This window comes from Equus quagga, chromosome 4 (assembly GCF_021613505.1).
Source record: "Equus quagga isolate Etosha38 chromosome 4, UCLA_HA_Equagga_1.0, whole genome shotgun sequence".
In the NCBI taxonomy this organism is placed as follows: Eukaryota; Metazoa; Chordata; class Mammalia; order Perissodactyla; family Equidae; genus Equus; species Equus quagga.
In genome coordinates, this window is record NC_060270.1 from 25,661,480 (window position 1) to 25,679,145 (window position 17,666).

At 34.5% G+C, this 17,666-nt stretch overlaps 1 protein-coding gene across 5 annotated transcripts in view; it reads right to left on the reverse strand.

The window, feature by feature from the left end:
• Window positions 1–17,666, reverse strand: part of ZNF148 (zinc finger protein 148) — a 120,372-nt gene that overhangs the window by 61,949 nt on the left and 40,757 nt on the right. For 3 of the 5 annotated variants that reach the window (XM_046658777.1, XM_046658779.1, XM_046658781.1), the window contains exons 3-4: window positions 16,789–16,924; window positions 7,092–7,440 (exon numbers count right to left, since the gene is read on the reverse strand). In XM_046658777.1, coding sequence (XP_046514733.1) covers window positions 7,092–7,424 — 333 coding nt within the window. In that variant the 5' untranslated portion in view covers window positions 7,425–7,440; window positions 16,789–16,924. Of the gene's footprint in view, window positions 1–7,091; window positions 7,441–7,865; window positions 7,925–16,788; window positions 16,925–17,666 lie in introns of all 5 variants that reach the window. The other 2 variants (XM_046658780.1, XM_046658782.1) reach the window with 2 other exon arrangements.

A 17,666-nucleotide genomic window follows, 5' to 3' on the forward strand; every position in this document is an offset into this window, starting at 1 on the left:
GCTCATTGTCTAACAAGGGAGTTATAAAACACAGAAGGGAGAAAACTAAGATGTACTCTGTGGTAAGAGACTGTAATGGGAGGTATCAGTGGGAGCTCATGGTTTTCAATACTGATACATATAGAGATAATTATAGATGTAAATGTGTGTACACATATATATATAAATGTATATAATTACACATATACATATATTCTCTGGCTTTGTCCATTGACAGGTCTGGGAACAGCTATACCCAAACAGCAATGAGCAGCACAGTGAGCACCCAGATTTTGGCTTCTAAATACCACTCTCCACTAAAATGAACTAGGGCTCCTTAAAGAAATGGCTGATTGCAAGGTTGAGGCAAGAAAACGTAAGATAAGCCTAAGATATCTTATGACAGAAGGCAAGAAAGTACTCAAAGATTGATGGGACATGTTAAAAGAACATAGAAGCCAGCTAAAAGAGGCTTCAATTTGGCCAAATCTTAAACCAAGCATTACAATAAGGATAGTAATAAATTTTAACCCAGTGAATAAAACTTCTAAGTACATATTAATACAAATAAATGAATTAATTAAAAAGTGTGATGAGGAATGAGATTAACTTTACAGTGGCAAAACCTGGCAGATATCGCCTCAATCAACTGATCAAAGAGAACCACCATCATAATGGGGCAAAAAGAAATCACGTGCCACCTGTTAGAATGGAATGGGGAGAGAACAGAGCATTACTTTTTGCAATATCCCTGCCAAAGACAATAACTTAAATCTCATTAAGAGGAAAAATCAGATAAACCCAAACTGAGAGACAGTCTACAAAACTAAATGGTCTCTAACTTTCAAGTATTATGATCATAAAATTTTAAAAGTGTGAAACTAACCCAGACTAAAGAAAACTAAAGAGACACAACAATTAATGCAACATATAATTTTTGAACTGGGTCTTTCTGAAAAGAGACTTTAACTATTAAAGAACAAGTAGATCAGTAAGGACATAAAAGAGTTAAAGAACACAACTAGGCAATGACTTAACTGACACATACAAAATAACCCACTCAACAACAGCCAGAATACTCATGTGAATATAGAACATTCACAAACTAATCATTTGTTGGGCCCTAAAATAAGTCTCAATAAATTTAAAAGGACTGAAGTCATACAATGTACATTCTCTATTAATGACAAAAAGATATCTGGAAAATTTCAAAATATTCAGATATTAAACAAAATACTTCTAATTGATTCACAGGCCAAAAAGAAATCACAAACGAACTTAAGAGACTTTTAGAGCTTCAAATGCTTACATTAAAAATGCAGAAAGGTCATCTAAACCTTGTACTTTAAAAAGCTAGGAAAAGAAGAGCTAATTAAAAACAAAGTAAAGTAGAAGGAAGGAAATAACAGAAAGTAAAGACAAATGAAATTTTAAAAGAATAGTGAAAATCAACAAACCAAAACTTGATTCTTCTAAAAGACCAGTAAAATTGATAAATCTCTACTCAGACTAACCAAGAAAAAGACAAATTACCACTATCGGTAATGAGAAAGAAGAAATCATTATAGATCCTTTAGACAATAAAAGAATAAGAAAATATTATGAAACATTTTGTTCAATTAAACAAGAAGAAATGGACAAATTTCTTGAAAAATAGAATTTATCAAAACTGATTCAAGAAAAAAACTTAAAATCCGAGTAACCTTATATATGTTTTAAAAATTAAATTTGGAATTAAAAACTTTCCCAACAAGAAAACTCAAGGTAGAAATAATACCAATCACAAACTTTTTCAGAAAAAAAGAAGAAGAAATACTTCCTAACTCACTTATAATGAGGCTAGTACAACTAAAACAAAGATACTACAAGAAATCTAATATCCCTCACAAACATATACATAAAAAATTTTTCTAAAAATTAGTAAACTGATTCCAGCAACATATAAATAGGATGACACATCATGATCAAGTGCAGTTTATCCCAGGAACGCAAGGTTAGTTTAACATTTGAAAGTCAATCACTGTAATTCACTATATTAAGATAAGGGGGAAAAATCATATGACCATCTAATCAATACAGAAAAAGCATTTGATGAAGTTACACACCCTTTCATAGTTAAAAAAAAAAAAAAACCTTATCAAACTAGAAAGAAAACTCTTCAACCTAATAAAGATCATCTATAAAAAACCTACAGCTAAAACAATTCTAAATGGTGAAAAACTGAACACAGTCCCCTAAAGATCAGGAATAAGGCAAAGATATCTACTTCTATTCAGTATTGTACTGGAGGCCCTAGTTAGTGCAATAAGGAAGGAAAAAGAAGTAAAGGACATATAGAATGGAAAGGAAGATGTAAAATGTATGGACAATATGATCAGACAATATGACCATGAATAAACCTAAAGAATTTACAAAATAACTATTAGAATTAGTAAGTACAGGAAACAAGGACACAGGATGAATGGTCAATACAAGAAGAATCAACTGTATTTCTACATACCAATCATGCAAAATCAGACAATGAAATTCTTCAAAATACCATTTACAACGGTATCCAAAGCATGAAATACTTAGGGGTAAATTTAACAAATTACGTCCAATAACTTTATACGGAAAACCACAGAACTGTACTAAGATAAACTAAAGAAAACCTAAACAAATGTAGCAATACACTATGTTCATGGATTGGAAGCCACTATTGTTCAGATGTTGATTTTCATCAAGTCAATATATAGAATCAATGCAATCCCAATCAAAATCTAGCTGGCTCCTTTTATAGAAACTGAAAGGTTGATTCTATATTTTATACCAAAATGCAAATGACCTAGAATAGTCACAATAGTCTCTCAAAAGAATAACAAAAGCGGAGGACATATACTACCTGATTTCAAGATTTACTGTAACAGATACAACAATCAAGATACTGTGACACTAACACAAAGACAGACACTAGAGCAAACAAAATGAAAACACAAGAAAAAGTATTTAACTTCTATAAAAATGTACCCAAAAGAAAACAGACTTGTACAAGAATGTTCATAGCAGCTTTAATCATAAAGGTTAAAAACCAGAGATAACAGGGGCTGGCCCCGTGGCCGAGTGGTTAAGTTCGCGCGCTCCGCTGCAGGCGGCCCAGTGTTTCGTTGGTTCAAATCCTGGGCGCGGACATGGCACTGCTCATCAAACCACGCTGAGGCAGCGTCCCAGATACCACAACTAGAAGGACCCACAACGAAGAATATACAACTATGTACCAGAGGGGCTTTGGGGAGAAAAAGGAAAAAAATTTTTTAAAAATCTTTAAAAAAAAAAAAAAGAAAAAAAACCAGAGATAACATAAATAACCATAAAAAAGGGAAATGAATAAACAAATTTTAGGATAATAAAACAACAGAATTTTAACCAACTATGAAAAGGAATGAACTACTTACTGATACACGCAACCAACACAGATAAGCTGCAAAAACGGCCAGACACAACAGTTACATATGATTCCAATTACATGAAGTTCTCAAGGGACAACACTAATCTATGATGGGGGAAAAAAATCAGAACAAATTGTTGTGGAGGGGATTGACAGGGAAGAAACACAAAGAAACTTTCTAGGATGATGGAAATATTCTGTATCTTGATGGGCTGTGGGTTATACACATTTATGTAGTTGTCAAAACTCTGAAATAAAAGCTTAGGATTTGAGAGCATTTCACTTTAAACTTTTCCTAAATTTAAAAAAAAATGTATTTTCACTCAAAAAATACAAGTATTGCCTACTATATATAGCCCAGGAATTGAGAACACAAAGTTAAAAGGCAGGATCCAGAAAAGAGACTTTATAGTCTTTCAAGTAAAGAAATGCAAAATAAGTTAGTTACCATAATCAAAATTACACAAAAGAGAAAGTTTTCAAGCAGAGAAGTGACAAACAGTAGATTCCCACAAAGAATATTACAGGTATAGATAACACATACAGAAGTAATAGAAAAAATCATAGTGGACCTGGGCAACTAAAGTAATTTGAATTGCTTAAAGGATGAAGCGGGGAGAGGGGCTTAGACTCCTGTGTTAAGGGGCTAGATACGAGGGGAGCTGATTAAGAAGGCTCTTCCAGCCCAGGCAAAAGAGCACATTTTAGTTGTTTGGCAACAAGGAACCTCTGAAGAGGTTTTAGTAGGGGAGTGAGAAGTACAAATCTCATTTGTGAAAGATCACCATAGAAACTATCTGAAATATAGATTGGACAAGGCTTACTACAGCCAGTCCAATAAAAAGGCTACTGCAATCTACAGACTGCTCATCCAACAGCAGAACACACATTCTTCTCAAGCTCACATGGAGCATTCACTAAGACAGATCACACTCATGGCCATAAAACACAGCTTAACAAATTTAAAAGAATAGAAATCATACAACATATGCTTTCAGACCACAACGAAATTAAACTAGAAATCAATAATGGAAAAATAGCTGGAAAAGCCCAAAATGCTTGGAGATTAAACAATACACTTATAAATAACACATGAATCAAAGAAGAAATCTCAGGAGAAATTAAAAGATATATTGAACTAAATGAAAATAAAAATACAACATCAAAATTTGTGGGACACAACAAAAACAGTGCTTAGAGGGAAATTTATAGCACTGAATACATATATCAGAAAAGAAGAAAGATCTCAAATCAATCATCTCAACTTTCACCTTACAAAACTAGAAAAAAAGAAATTAAATCCAAAATAACAAAAGGAAAGAAATCATAAAATTTAGAGCAGACAGGCCAACCTAATGGCCTAGCACTTAGGTTTGCGCGCTCCACTTTGGTGGCCTGGGGTCTGTGAGTTCAGATCCCTGGCACAGACCTACAGACCATTCAACAAGTCCTGCTGTGGCAGCATCCCACATACAAAACAGAGGAAGAATGGCACAAATGTTAGCTCAGGGACAATCTTCCTCACCGAAAAAAAAAAAAAAAACAAAAAGCATAAATGAATGAAATTGAAAATTGGAAATCAAGAGAGAAAATCAAAAGCTGGTTCCTTTAAAATATCAATAAAATTAGTAAGCCTCCACTGTGGGGAAGGTAAAATGGAGAACTGTTGTTCATTGGGTATAGAGATTCAGTTTTACAAGATGTAACAGTTCTAGAGAGCTTTTGTACAACAACATAAATATAGTTAACATTATTGAACTGTATGCTTAAAAGTTGTTAAGATGGTATTAAAAAAAAAAAGGTGGGGGAGCAAGCTTGCAGCCAGGCTAAGAAGACACAAATAATTAATATCAGAAATCAAAGTAGGGCCATCACTACAGACCCCCTGGATATTAAAGGGATAATAAAGGAATACTATGAACAACTCTATGCCCAGAAATTTGATAACCTAGATGAAACGGACCAATTTCTTGGAAGACAAAATCTGCCAAAACTCACTAAGAAGAAAGAGACAATCTAAATAGGCCTGTTATCTATTAAAGAAATTGAATCAGTAATTAATAACCTTCCAAAAAAGAAAGCACCAGGCCATATGGATTCACTGGTAAATTCTATCAAATACTTAAGGAAGAAATTATACCAATTCTCCACAATCTTCCAGAAAAGAGAAGCAGGGAGAGTACTCTTAACTCATTCTACGAAGTTAGGATCACTCTAATATCAAAATCAAACAAAGATACTAGAATAAAAGAAAGCTAGACCAATATATCTCATGAACACAGATGTAAACATCCTCAACAAAGTATCAGCAAATTGAATCCAACAACGTATAAAAAGAATTATATACCACAACCAAGTGGGATTTATTCCAGGTAAGTAAGGCTGGTTCAACATTCAAAAATCAATTAACATAATCCATCACATCAACAGGCTAAAAAAAAAAAAAAAGACTACTGCAATGGGCTAGGTAAAAGTTGGTGAGAACACAACTATAAGTAGTTAACCATTCCTCCACAGCATGTGTCAACATCCGGGATAGAATGGAAACTAAGACACAATTTACGCTCTCACAGAGCCCACAATCTATCAGAGACATAGGACATGAACAAGTAATCACAAGTCTCTATTGCAAGGACTCAACCTAGACTGGACAGAAGTGGCAGGCTGACGATGATGTACTAACTAGGTTAAAAAAACAGGGAGGGGGGCTGGCCCCGTGGCCGAGTGGTTAAGTTCGCGCGCTCCGCTGCAGGCGGCCCAGTGTTTCGTTGGTTCGAATCCTGGGCGCGGACATGGCACTGCTCATCGAACCACACTGAGGCAGCGTCCCACATGCCACAACTAGAAGGACCCACAACAAAGAAGATACAACTATGTACCGGGGGGCTTTGGGGAGAAAAAGGAAAAAATAAAATCTTAAAAAAAAAAGGGTGAATTTAAAAAAAAAAAAAAAAAAAAAACAGGGAGGGAGTACGGCTGAGGAGAATATTACAGGCAGGATATATGAAGGTCCTGAAGCAAAAGAAAAAGTATAGTATATTGGATGTGCGGAAAGGAAGCCAGGTTTAACATCACAGAAAGAATAGAAAAGGATTACATAACAGTTACAATTTGACCGGTCATTAGGTAACAAAAAAAAAACAAAAACAAGAAGCCAAAAAAGTTATAGGTGCCTACAAAAGAATACCTTAGGTGACGAACCATGATATGTCTAGGGTAAATAGGAAAGACTAAAGGGCTGGTATACTCTAGAAAGATACTGAAAAATATTAAGAAGGCAGGAATTGCCAAGAGTTACAGAATTTGAAGGAAAAACTATGGAATGTATGATCTTTTGCTAGTTATGCTCAAGGTTCAATCTTTCTACTCTTTAAGGAGAAACCCAGAAGTTAAAACAAAATATATTTTAAAATTAAGCACTTAAAATTTAATAAATAGTAATCTTGATAGAGAAATAAATGTTATCCTTGAAAAGATAAGCTTCTAAAATGTAATACAAAAACTTAATTTTATCTTTTCAACTATGATTTCTGTCAATATTTAGAATATCTATTTAAGAACACCCATTTGAACTATTTAGCCTTTAAACATTTTCTAAAATCTTTTGAATGACTTGTAGTATTACTGAAAACAACATTAATTACATTTCTAACTATAAGTTTAATATCTTTAGAAAGAAATTACTTACAGGGACATTAAGTGCATACTGTAGTCCTTGAGGAAGTCTTTCATGTGTTTCCATCTGCTCTTCATCATTTTTCACTGTCTCCTCATGGACCATGAGTTCATCATGTGATATCATATCTTGTTGTCTCATTTCACTTTCCTGTAACACTTCATCTGCAGCAAGGATCTCCTGGTGAGGCATACTCCGATCTTGAAGTACTGAGTCCTGCAGTTCCCCAGACACGGTAGACTGGCCAGACACTCCACCCATTACAACCATTGCCCTGGAAGACTGCATTTCGTCTATGCCGCCACATTTAAGAAACAATCCTTCCAGTTTGTCGTCAATGTTCATGCTTAAGTATAACTGCCTAGAAAGACCAAGTTTGGCAACAAAGCATAATAAATTAGTTTTATGTATCTATTTGATATTTAAAATTTCAAATTATGAAAGGTACACACTTTAACAGAAAAATTTTATTCATGTAATTCAGTAGTGCCTCCAATTTAAAAAGTACCAAGATAGGTTTCCAAAGACTGGTAGAGTAAAACAAAAATTTTCATTTTCGACATTAAGGCATAAAGTCCTGGTCAACTTCATTATGAAAAATAAAGCAAATTGGGGGAAAGAATTTATTACACCAGTCAAAGGATCCATATCCTTTAATATATTAAAATTTCTTAAAAATAAAAAATAAAAAGAGATGCATTTGTTAAGAAATAAACTGACAAAACCCTATCAGGCAAATCATAAAGAAAACTTAGTCACTAAATATATAAAATAATAGTCACTTACAGTAGTAATCAAAGAAATGAACGAGGTACCATATTTCATCCACCAAACTGGTAATGACTCTTTTAAAAATTACATCCAATGTTGAAGTGGTGGGGAAAAAAAAAAAACACATACTTATCTACTGACAGTGGGAATATAAATTAGTTCAACTATTTACAAAGGTAATTTACTACTATGTACTGAAAGCCATAAAAATGCACATATTCCCTGAACCAGTGATTAGACTTTTAAGAACCTATCCTAACGAAATCAGAAACGTATACAGAGAAACATATGGAAAATCACTACAGTAGAGTTTACAACAGTGAAAACCTGGAAATACACTATGTATTCAATAAAAGAAAACTGGTTAAAATATATTCATACATATTTTTTAAAACTATAGTGATGGTTGTACAGCTCGGTAAATTTACTAAAAATCACTGAATTGTACACTTAAAATAGGTGAATTTTACTGCATGTAAATTCTATCTCTGTACAGTTTTTCTTAGAAATAGAATCAGAATAACGGCTACCCCTGGCAGGAAGGAGGGCTACCACTGGGAGCGGGACCAGGGGAGCGTCTGGAAGCTGGCAACGTTTCCTCCTGCCTTGAAGGCTGGCTGCACAGACGTGCTCACCTGGTAAAAGTTCAAGATGTGCATCTGTGATAGGTGCACATTTCTGTCACTTACTACAGTACTTCAACAAAAAGTTAAAGCATGGTGAAACTCAAAAAAAATCCATACGGTCCTAAGAAATATTCTTGAAATATATTTGAAAATTTGGGGAAATATTCCAACATATTAAAGGAAATATGTGAGTGTGTGTGTTTGAACGTACAAGGGTTTATCTAAAATATTAACAATATTAACACTAACACTGGGTGGTGAAATTACCAGGTTTTTTTCATATTTATATTTATCTCTAATTTGAAACTTTCTATGTTATTTATTTACAAATGTTTTTAAATTTGTTAAAATGAAATAAAAGTAGTATTTCCATTACTAATATATTAAGTAGTTGCACATGATTAAATAAATTTAATAGGTCATAAGAACCAAACACTATTAAATAGTTACATGATTTTATTTTCTCCATTATTATAGAAAAGACAGACAATATTAAATCTGCCCTTCTAACTTTGGTTGCTGTAAATTCATATTCCATTGTGTTACTCTAGGAATTATAACAAAAATCATGAATCAAAGAAACCATCTCAAAGAAGGTCAAAGTGCTGGTACCAAATTTGTTTTTTAAAACCAACTTCTATTATCAGACTGTGTGAAACAGACATACATATCCTACCCAATACGAAGGGCCCACAATTAGTAAATGCATTCACTGTGTCTCAGTTTAGTCACCTCTTTCCCAAATCAATCAGGTAGGTAATGGTTACTACCTTGATCACAGCTTTCAGAGGTAAAATAAACAATCAGTTAAATTCAAACACAATACTGAAATCTAAATACTCTCATTTACTAACATTATCATCCAGGGAGAAACCTTTACCTAGACAACAGCTCAAAAAAACAGCTTATATAAACAGCAAAGTAAACAAAATAAAATATAATTCATACTTGATAATCTGGTCTTCCCTGGTACCAGATATTATCAGTTTAGAATATATATAGGACAAAGGACCAAGAATCTGATTTCATTTTTCAAAATCTTTAAGTAGCAAACTTGAAATCTAAAGGACAAAGATTACAAATCTATCACCAAATAACTGTTGTCTTCAAATATTCTATTTATCACAGTTCTTACAGAATAAACTATCCTACAACTAAGTGAAACAAGTCTTTTAGGGCTACAATTTGCTTATTCTGGCCATTTCCTTGGAAATTCTTACCAAATCAATTACATTCTTCTCATCTATTTACTGTTTTCTTAAAGAACCTGGAAAGCCTCTAACTTAAAAGGGATTTATACATACACAAAGCCACCCTTTACTGCAATTCTTTGTTGCTACTAAAGCTGCTATTGCCACATAAGTCATTATTTTTTAAAAACAAAAAACTTGGGGCTTTTAAAGAATATGGAGGATGTAGAAGAAGTTATTAAAAGATCAACTTAGAGAAACTGACCTAGGACAGAACTTAGATTTTAAAAAAAAAATAAAAAGTAGCAGGGCTGGCCCCATGGCCTAGCAGTTAAGTTAGGTGCACTCCGCTTCAGCAGCCTGGTTCCAGGCACAGATCTACACTACTTGTCAGCGGCCATGCTGTGGCAGCAACCCACATATGAAAAAGAGGAAGATTGGCACAGATGTTAGCTCAGGGCGAATCTTCCTCAGGAAAAAAAAAAAGAGTAGCTAAAGTTGAAGCTAACTTATTAACTCAACACAAGGTCTACATTCCCCTAAAGCAATGATCACCAACTCCAACATTTTTGATCATATACCTCATTAATTTTTTAAAAATTTAGCATATCCTAATATATGCATACTATTTAAAACTATACTCCTATAATATATTGTTAATATGTAAATTATAATTTTTTTTTACCAACCTTATCCCTAACATCAGGCTGAAGTAATAAGTAATGAGGAAGTCAAAGTCCTTTGGGGATTGAGAATATTTTGGGGGAAAAGGCAGGTTTGCATAAAGTGCCAGAGTGAGGAACTTGGAACGGGAAGAGAGTACACCTCAATACAGAGGTAGTAAATGGAAAGGAAGCAGAAATACTGTAAAGGGAAGACAAACTTGACTTCTTGGATAATTTTCTTGAAAACAGGCCATATACACACAAACAGGAGTCTTCCTTTTTTACATACAGTTTCTTATTCCTATCACCTCAAATTAAGCCATACATTTCAAGTTATTGTCTAGCCAGAAACTGTTTTTGAAACAATTTCCCTGAAATACCAGAAAATGCTAAGATACCAACACAGATTTTGCTATCAATGAACACTGTTCTTACAAGGTTTTTGGTGAGCCTTGGAAATACCTATCAAAATGAAAACTGCACATACCGTTGAGTCAGCAACCTCACTGCTAGGGATAAACACAATCCTGTGGGCTTATTCATAGAAATTAACCAAAGATACATGCACAAGGATGTTTGGTGCAACCCTTTAATGGGAAAAGATTGGAAACAACCTAAGCACCCACTAAGAGACTTGTCAAATTAATTACGATTCAACCACACAATGGAATCTACGCAGCTGTTAAAAGGAATGAGGTTGCTATGTGTGCTGGGTGAAAAGTTCTCCAACATATACTAAGTGGAAAAAATCAAGAAGACACACAGACAAAGTGAGCCATACTTGTATCACACACCTCAACTGGTGTCTGGGCAGGGTAAGCTGGACAGGAAACGAAACAAGCCTCTCAAACAAAAAGTTAATTTCATCAAGCCTATTACAAAAGGGAAAAGGGCAAAGCTACACTAAGAAAAACGATAAAGTAAAGAAACTACTTTTTTACTGTCCTTGAAGCTCTCTGATAAGTGCTTATCGTCTTCCACTCTGCCCCTTCTAACTCCTACACACTCTCAGTCAGAGCTCTCATAGGCCTCACTGCACTTTCACAGACCGAATACGACAAAAGGCCCGTGCTCAGAAGTTAACACAGGCTACTCCCCTTCGCTAACTTCACCATTTTCAGGGAGGATCAGCCAAGTGTAAGAAAGGAAACCGATGTAATCAATCCATACTAAGATGTGAACAGTTAAATGTCTCTTCCTGCTAAACCTTCCAAAAGCCAACTGCTTTTTGACCCAAATGTCTATACAATAAATGGAAATGCAGGAGTTAGATATATTACACAGCAGAGAGGAAGAAATAATGCTTCAAGTCATGTCAATTAAATGAAAGACTGCTCTGGAAGAAAAAAGAAATAAAAAGAAATAAAAGAAATATGCAAATTAATAAACGCAATTAATTTGCACTGCCAGGAGCCTGGGGTCCAAATTGGGAAAAAGAGGGACGAGGTGGAGTAATGAGCAATAAGCCACCCTGAGCTCCTTGTGGGGACCCATCATTTTGTAAGCAAAGGGACCCTGGGCAGTTGACAAAGGGTATAAAATAGCAGAGTTGTTAAGAGCCAAGAGAGGGCTGACAATGACGTCCTAGGGCTAATTCAGCTAAAGGTGGGATGGCACTCCTTCTGGAACTCAAGTTACCCAGAACAGAGATTGCTAAAAACTAGAACAGAGCAGGAGAGAGGAAGAAAAGGAAGGGGCCCAGCTCGGGCCAATTTCTCCTAAATCTCCCTTCAATGGATTACTTCAAACTGCATTCTTTTCCCCCTTCCAAGTTTTATTCTTCCTTCATCTCCAACCCTCTGCCAGAAAAGCTCAAAGTTACAACAGGGATATTTAGGAAGCCACAATTCCGCTTCCTGCCCCATTCAATTCCCTCTCTTGCACACACACCCCTACCCATCCTTTTCTATTGAAAAATGTTTGGTTCAGCTGTGTGAAAGTAATCCCAACTGTAGCCGATTAAGTAACCCCAGTCATTCAAGCCTAATGGCAATGACGTACTTAAAGAGAACATAAATTATCAGCCACTACTCTCTCCTGTCTTCCAGAAGAGACAGCTGACTCCTCTTATTGTCACCTTCTAATTTAATGCTTCTAATCAACTGTGTGCAAACAATTAGAAACTAAGCTTTATATATTTGCAAGTTGAAATAGAGTAAATAAGCTCTGAATCAGGGCTTTTAATACAAGTATTTGTGACAATTATTTCCTAAGCTGTGGAGACTGTTAGGGTTTGTTTTCAGAGGACAAAGTTAACAGAAGCATAACACATGGACAAGTTGGGCATTACTACTTATTTTTAATCAACTATACAAGGCACTTAGGATGCTTACTGAGTTTTTTTACGGAAATTCTATGCAATTAATGAGGAAACTATCTTTCTAAATTTATTAATAGGTTTGACTCTGTATTATAAAGTTCAGAGATTATCATAACCTGGAGAGGAAGGACAACTAACACGTGTTGAGGACCTACTAAATGCAAAACCCTGTGCTGGGCACATTTATACACGTTACTTCATTTAATATTTACAATAACACTCAAGACAGTAACAGTATATCCCCATTTACCAGATGAAGAAACCGGGTTTACCCAATGTCACATAGCTAGGAGGCAAGCTGGGATTTCAAACCAGGCTCACGTGGTTTAACACACTTTCTATGAGACCATACCATCTCCTACCTTGAAAAGGCCCTGGACACAATATAAGAACTCACTGAATTCTCTCCTCATCCACCTATCTGAGGCCACCTGTCACCACTACTTGGCTTGGTAAAGCAATCCAACACTCCTTAGCTGGCTACCCCCATCTCATTGCTACCACTGGAGAACTTTGTGACACAGAATCCCTTTTTCTCCTTCAGGAGGAATGGACACTTTCTACATTTCCTGTTTTCCCACTTCCATCTATTACTCACATCCGAATTTCTCCACATTCTTTTTTTCACAGGTTTAACATATACCCTCTTAATCCTTCCATTCTTCAAATCTTGAAGAACTTGAACTATATGAGTCAAAACAGATTATAGTGGGCAAGCTTAGGAACCTAAATATCATTCTTTTCTATAAAAAGAATAATTTCCAACTCAAAATATTCTCCCAAATCAACAATATCCTGCCTTATACCAGAACCCATTCAACCTATAAAGAGACTTCACTTGTAGACAGAAGAGAAGTACTCAAAAGAACCTATTCTGAAACAGATAAAAACAAAAAGCTAGATTTCACAAATTACTTCCAATTCAAAGCATTTTCAGCAAACTCCTTGTTGTCTGGAGGACGCCAATTACATTAATTTGGATATTTCTAACCTATGTAGGAGTCAGTAAGAAATTACACCTTAAAAGTATCAGCATTAAGGGCCGGCCAGGTAGCTTAGTGGTTAAGTTCACGTGCTCTGCTTTGGTGGCCTGGGGTTCACAGGTTCAGATCCTGGGCATAGACCCACACGCTGCTCATTAAGCCATGCTGTGGCAGAGATCCACATACAAAATAGAGGAAGAATGGCAACAGATGTGAGCTCAGGGCCAATCTTCCTCACCAAAAAAAAAAAATCAGCACTAGAAATACAAGTATCAATCAGCCTCAAGATCAACTGGTCAGACAAAGCAAAAGACAAAACCACGATCAATACAGATTTAACAATCTGCAACTTGTCCATTCCTAAGAAATTTTCTATTCTCTCTCATTTTCCAAAAGTATAGTTTCGATCTAAGCAAAAAACTGCTTCATCTCTAATTTAAAAACAAAATCTACTTCTTATCTAGGCATATTCTACATTCAGAAACCCCTTCAGATATATCTTCGTATAACTACCATTTTGCATGTGTAACGCATATTTTGTAAACTATGCTCCTTGATGATTTTTAAATTTCTACTATTTCAAAACATCCTAATAGAAGCATCATTTACAATAATGGCAACTGGAGAAAATAGTCTTTCTGATTAGTGCTAGCAACAATAAAAGATGTTTAATAAGAGAATTTACAGGCTAAGATCAATCATGTTATACAATATAGTAACTAAAGAAAACCTGGGATCATTTTTTAACAACAGAAAGATAATTTATAAATATTTAAGCCCAAGTTAACAGGCATTTCTATATGCCTGAAGCCCCCCTCAAATAAAGCGGAATCTAAGCATAGTCTCCAAATATTTATCACCCAAGTCTTCTAAAATAACAACAAGAAAATAGTGGTATTTAGAAACATTAAAACATCAAATTTATGGCAATTCAAACTGTTAAGAAACAGCTATATTTTATCTTAAAAAAGAGAGGGAGAGGGAAAAGGCAAAAAAGGTCCAAAGAAAAGAGAACCCTACCTTCTGCTGGATCTAGTTGTTTCATCCATCACATTTTATGCCAATACCAACAATTCAAACATTAATATTATAAACACGCATTCTATTAGGAAACTATGAATTTTCTACAGTCTTGTGTAATAAAAAAGAATATCAAAAATACTTCTTAAAACTGACTTCCCTGTACATTATGTGAACAAACATTAAACACCTAAGTTATTTTTAATATGTAGTATATAGTATCCAAGACTCACTGAAGAATAGAAAAGCGTTAACTATTTAAATCAACATTTGATTTTTTCAACATCAGATAAATGCTCTCACTTGAATGGCACAAACCCGACTTGGGAAGTACAATAGAAATAAAAATGTGCTCATCACCTTCAACGCCAAAAACATCTATGATGTCTTATCACCATTTATTAATAAACTTAAATCAACAGGCCTAATATAAATATGTATACAAGTACACAAATTTATCAAAACTAATTGTTATCTCAAGTCTCTCAAAAATGGTACCAAGGTTTATACATGTTGAGGTTGACATAAACTATGGTGGAAAACTGACAACTAGTTTCCAATCCTTTAATATAAATTCTCTAATGGAAACATACACTATTTGATAATTGTTTCAAAGTACAGGATTTACAAAAAGACAAGAACCATAAAATGTAATGTACAATGAAATACTTTTCATCTAAAAAGAACTACTTAAAGTATATAATGTCTTTGAGAATAAGTTGTTCTGATCATATCTAAACATTTAGAATAAACATTTGGAATTAGAAGGATCATTTAGCTTTATGAGTAGCTAACAAGATCCTCCCACCCAAACCCCTTAACCTTGCTTAGAGTCTAAAACGTCACACAAATCACTTCAACCTAATGGCAGTGAAAATGTGGAATTATCTCAAGTCAATTTTAACTTTTAATATCTTACTCCATCTTATAACATCAAGACTAACAGTGTTTAGTCAAAGAACCATGATGACTAGTTACAAAATTAGAATTGTGTCAGAACTTAAATAAGCACAATTTCCAAAGTATTGTTCCAGGTCCAGAGTCAATATGTCTTGAACAATAAAAATTATATTTTAATTTTAGTCTAAACTAGAAAAGTGGAAAGTAAATCTGACACTAACTCTAATGTGATAGACAGCTAGCTGTACCCCCAGAATCTGTTCTCTCCTTCTTGCCCAATAATAAAATATTAAGTGAGACACGCCGCCACCTAGCTAAGACTCATTTCCCAATCTCCCTTGCAGCTGGTTGTAGTCATGTGACAAAGTTATAGCCACTGGGATGTGAGCAGAAGTGATATACACAACTCCCCTTAGGGGAAGGAGAGGAAAATGTTCTTCCCTTGTCTTTCCCCTTATTGGCAGACAGGATGGTAACCATCTTGGACCACAGAAGAGAAGCCACATATTAAGGATGGCAGAGCAAGACAGAGAAGCCTAGGCCATGGTGACTCTGGAGGACTCCATACAATCTCAAGATTGTTCACATGGACTTTGCAAATAAACAGACATATATTTCTACCTTTTTAAGCCTCTGTCACAGTAGTCAAGTCTATATTTTAACTAACATATCTAATATAAGTGATTACTGAATTATCTACATGACTGCTTCTTTATATCGGTGCAGGCAAACATACATTACATACGAATGTACAGTTAACAAGTACCCTTTTTCATTTTAAAAATTATATGCCAAACACCATTAAATTTGATTAATAGGTCTAATTTTCCCACATATGAAAACAGAGTTTTCCTGCAAATTCTGGAAAATTTAACGGGGTATGTATGTGTCAATGACAGGCAGGTGAAAAATGCAATAATTCTGCTGAGAAAAAGGATTAAAGAAGAAAATACCTTCCCACTGAAATTTCACTTCAGATTACATAATAAGCTAGACTTATTTTTCTGTGCTAAACCAAACTTAAAATCTAAAACAATATCATTATTCACTGATTTTCTTTTAACAATATTTTCTCAAGAAAAAGATTAAACCCCAAGTTTCTTCCAGATATAAATGCCAAAACATAAAGAAACTATTATATAAACTCAACATGAAATTCTAGCAGACAAAAAATGGTTTCATATCTGAAAAAGTTTACTTATTCATGATTATGAAATATAAGTATTGAAGTTACCTGAGACTAAAGTAAAAATGAAGACTTCAAGGAAGGAAATGCTGTAGAGTTGAAAAAGAAATCATGGTTGAGTTTCTACCTTTCATAAGCTTCAGAGACCCTCAATACCACCTTAATCACTTATGCCATCCAATTCCTACAAAAAGAAAAATGGAAAACAACAAACAAAACACATTACTCATGGAGGGAAAAATACTGTACAAATACAATATGGAGAAACTGGTATGAATAATGAAGTGATCACTTTTTGTAAACAGTTGACTATGCCTGAATGCTCAGTGCAATGACTTGTTTTTAAGTCTCAAACTGGAAAAACATAATAGTGGTAAGTAGTTACTGTGAAATAAACCTGGCCTTAAAAAGAACAATTTGCCTAGATCTGGAATCTACGGCTTCAGAGATATGAGACTTTGTAGGAAATTCAGATGGTTACAGACCTAAAAGTTTAGAAAAGAGAAAACAAAGATTAAGAAACCACTTAATAACACTATTCATATCTGCTTTTGTAAATTCTGTGAAGAGAGAAGCAAACACAGTACTAGGCCTCACAAATAATAGACAGAACTAGTCACGTACAGGCTACATTCTGTACAAGTCATGCACAGATTATGGACATACTATGGAAAAAGGATACACTATGGAAACAGTAACCATAAGAAAGCTGGAGTGGATATACGAATATCAGACCAAATAGACCTTAAGACAAACATTACTAGAGACACAGAAATGCATATGCATTCACAATAGAAAGGATTACAGCTATAAAATCATATTAAATACCTAGCTACACAAACATAATCAGCAAGGTCATCTCGGACAGGAAAAGCTGACAAAAAGATGAAAATAATCATAAGGAGACCATGTATCATATCCCAAAA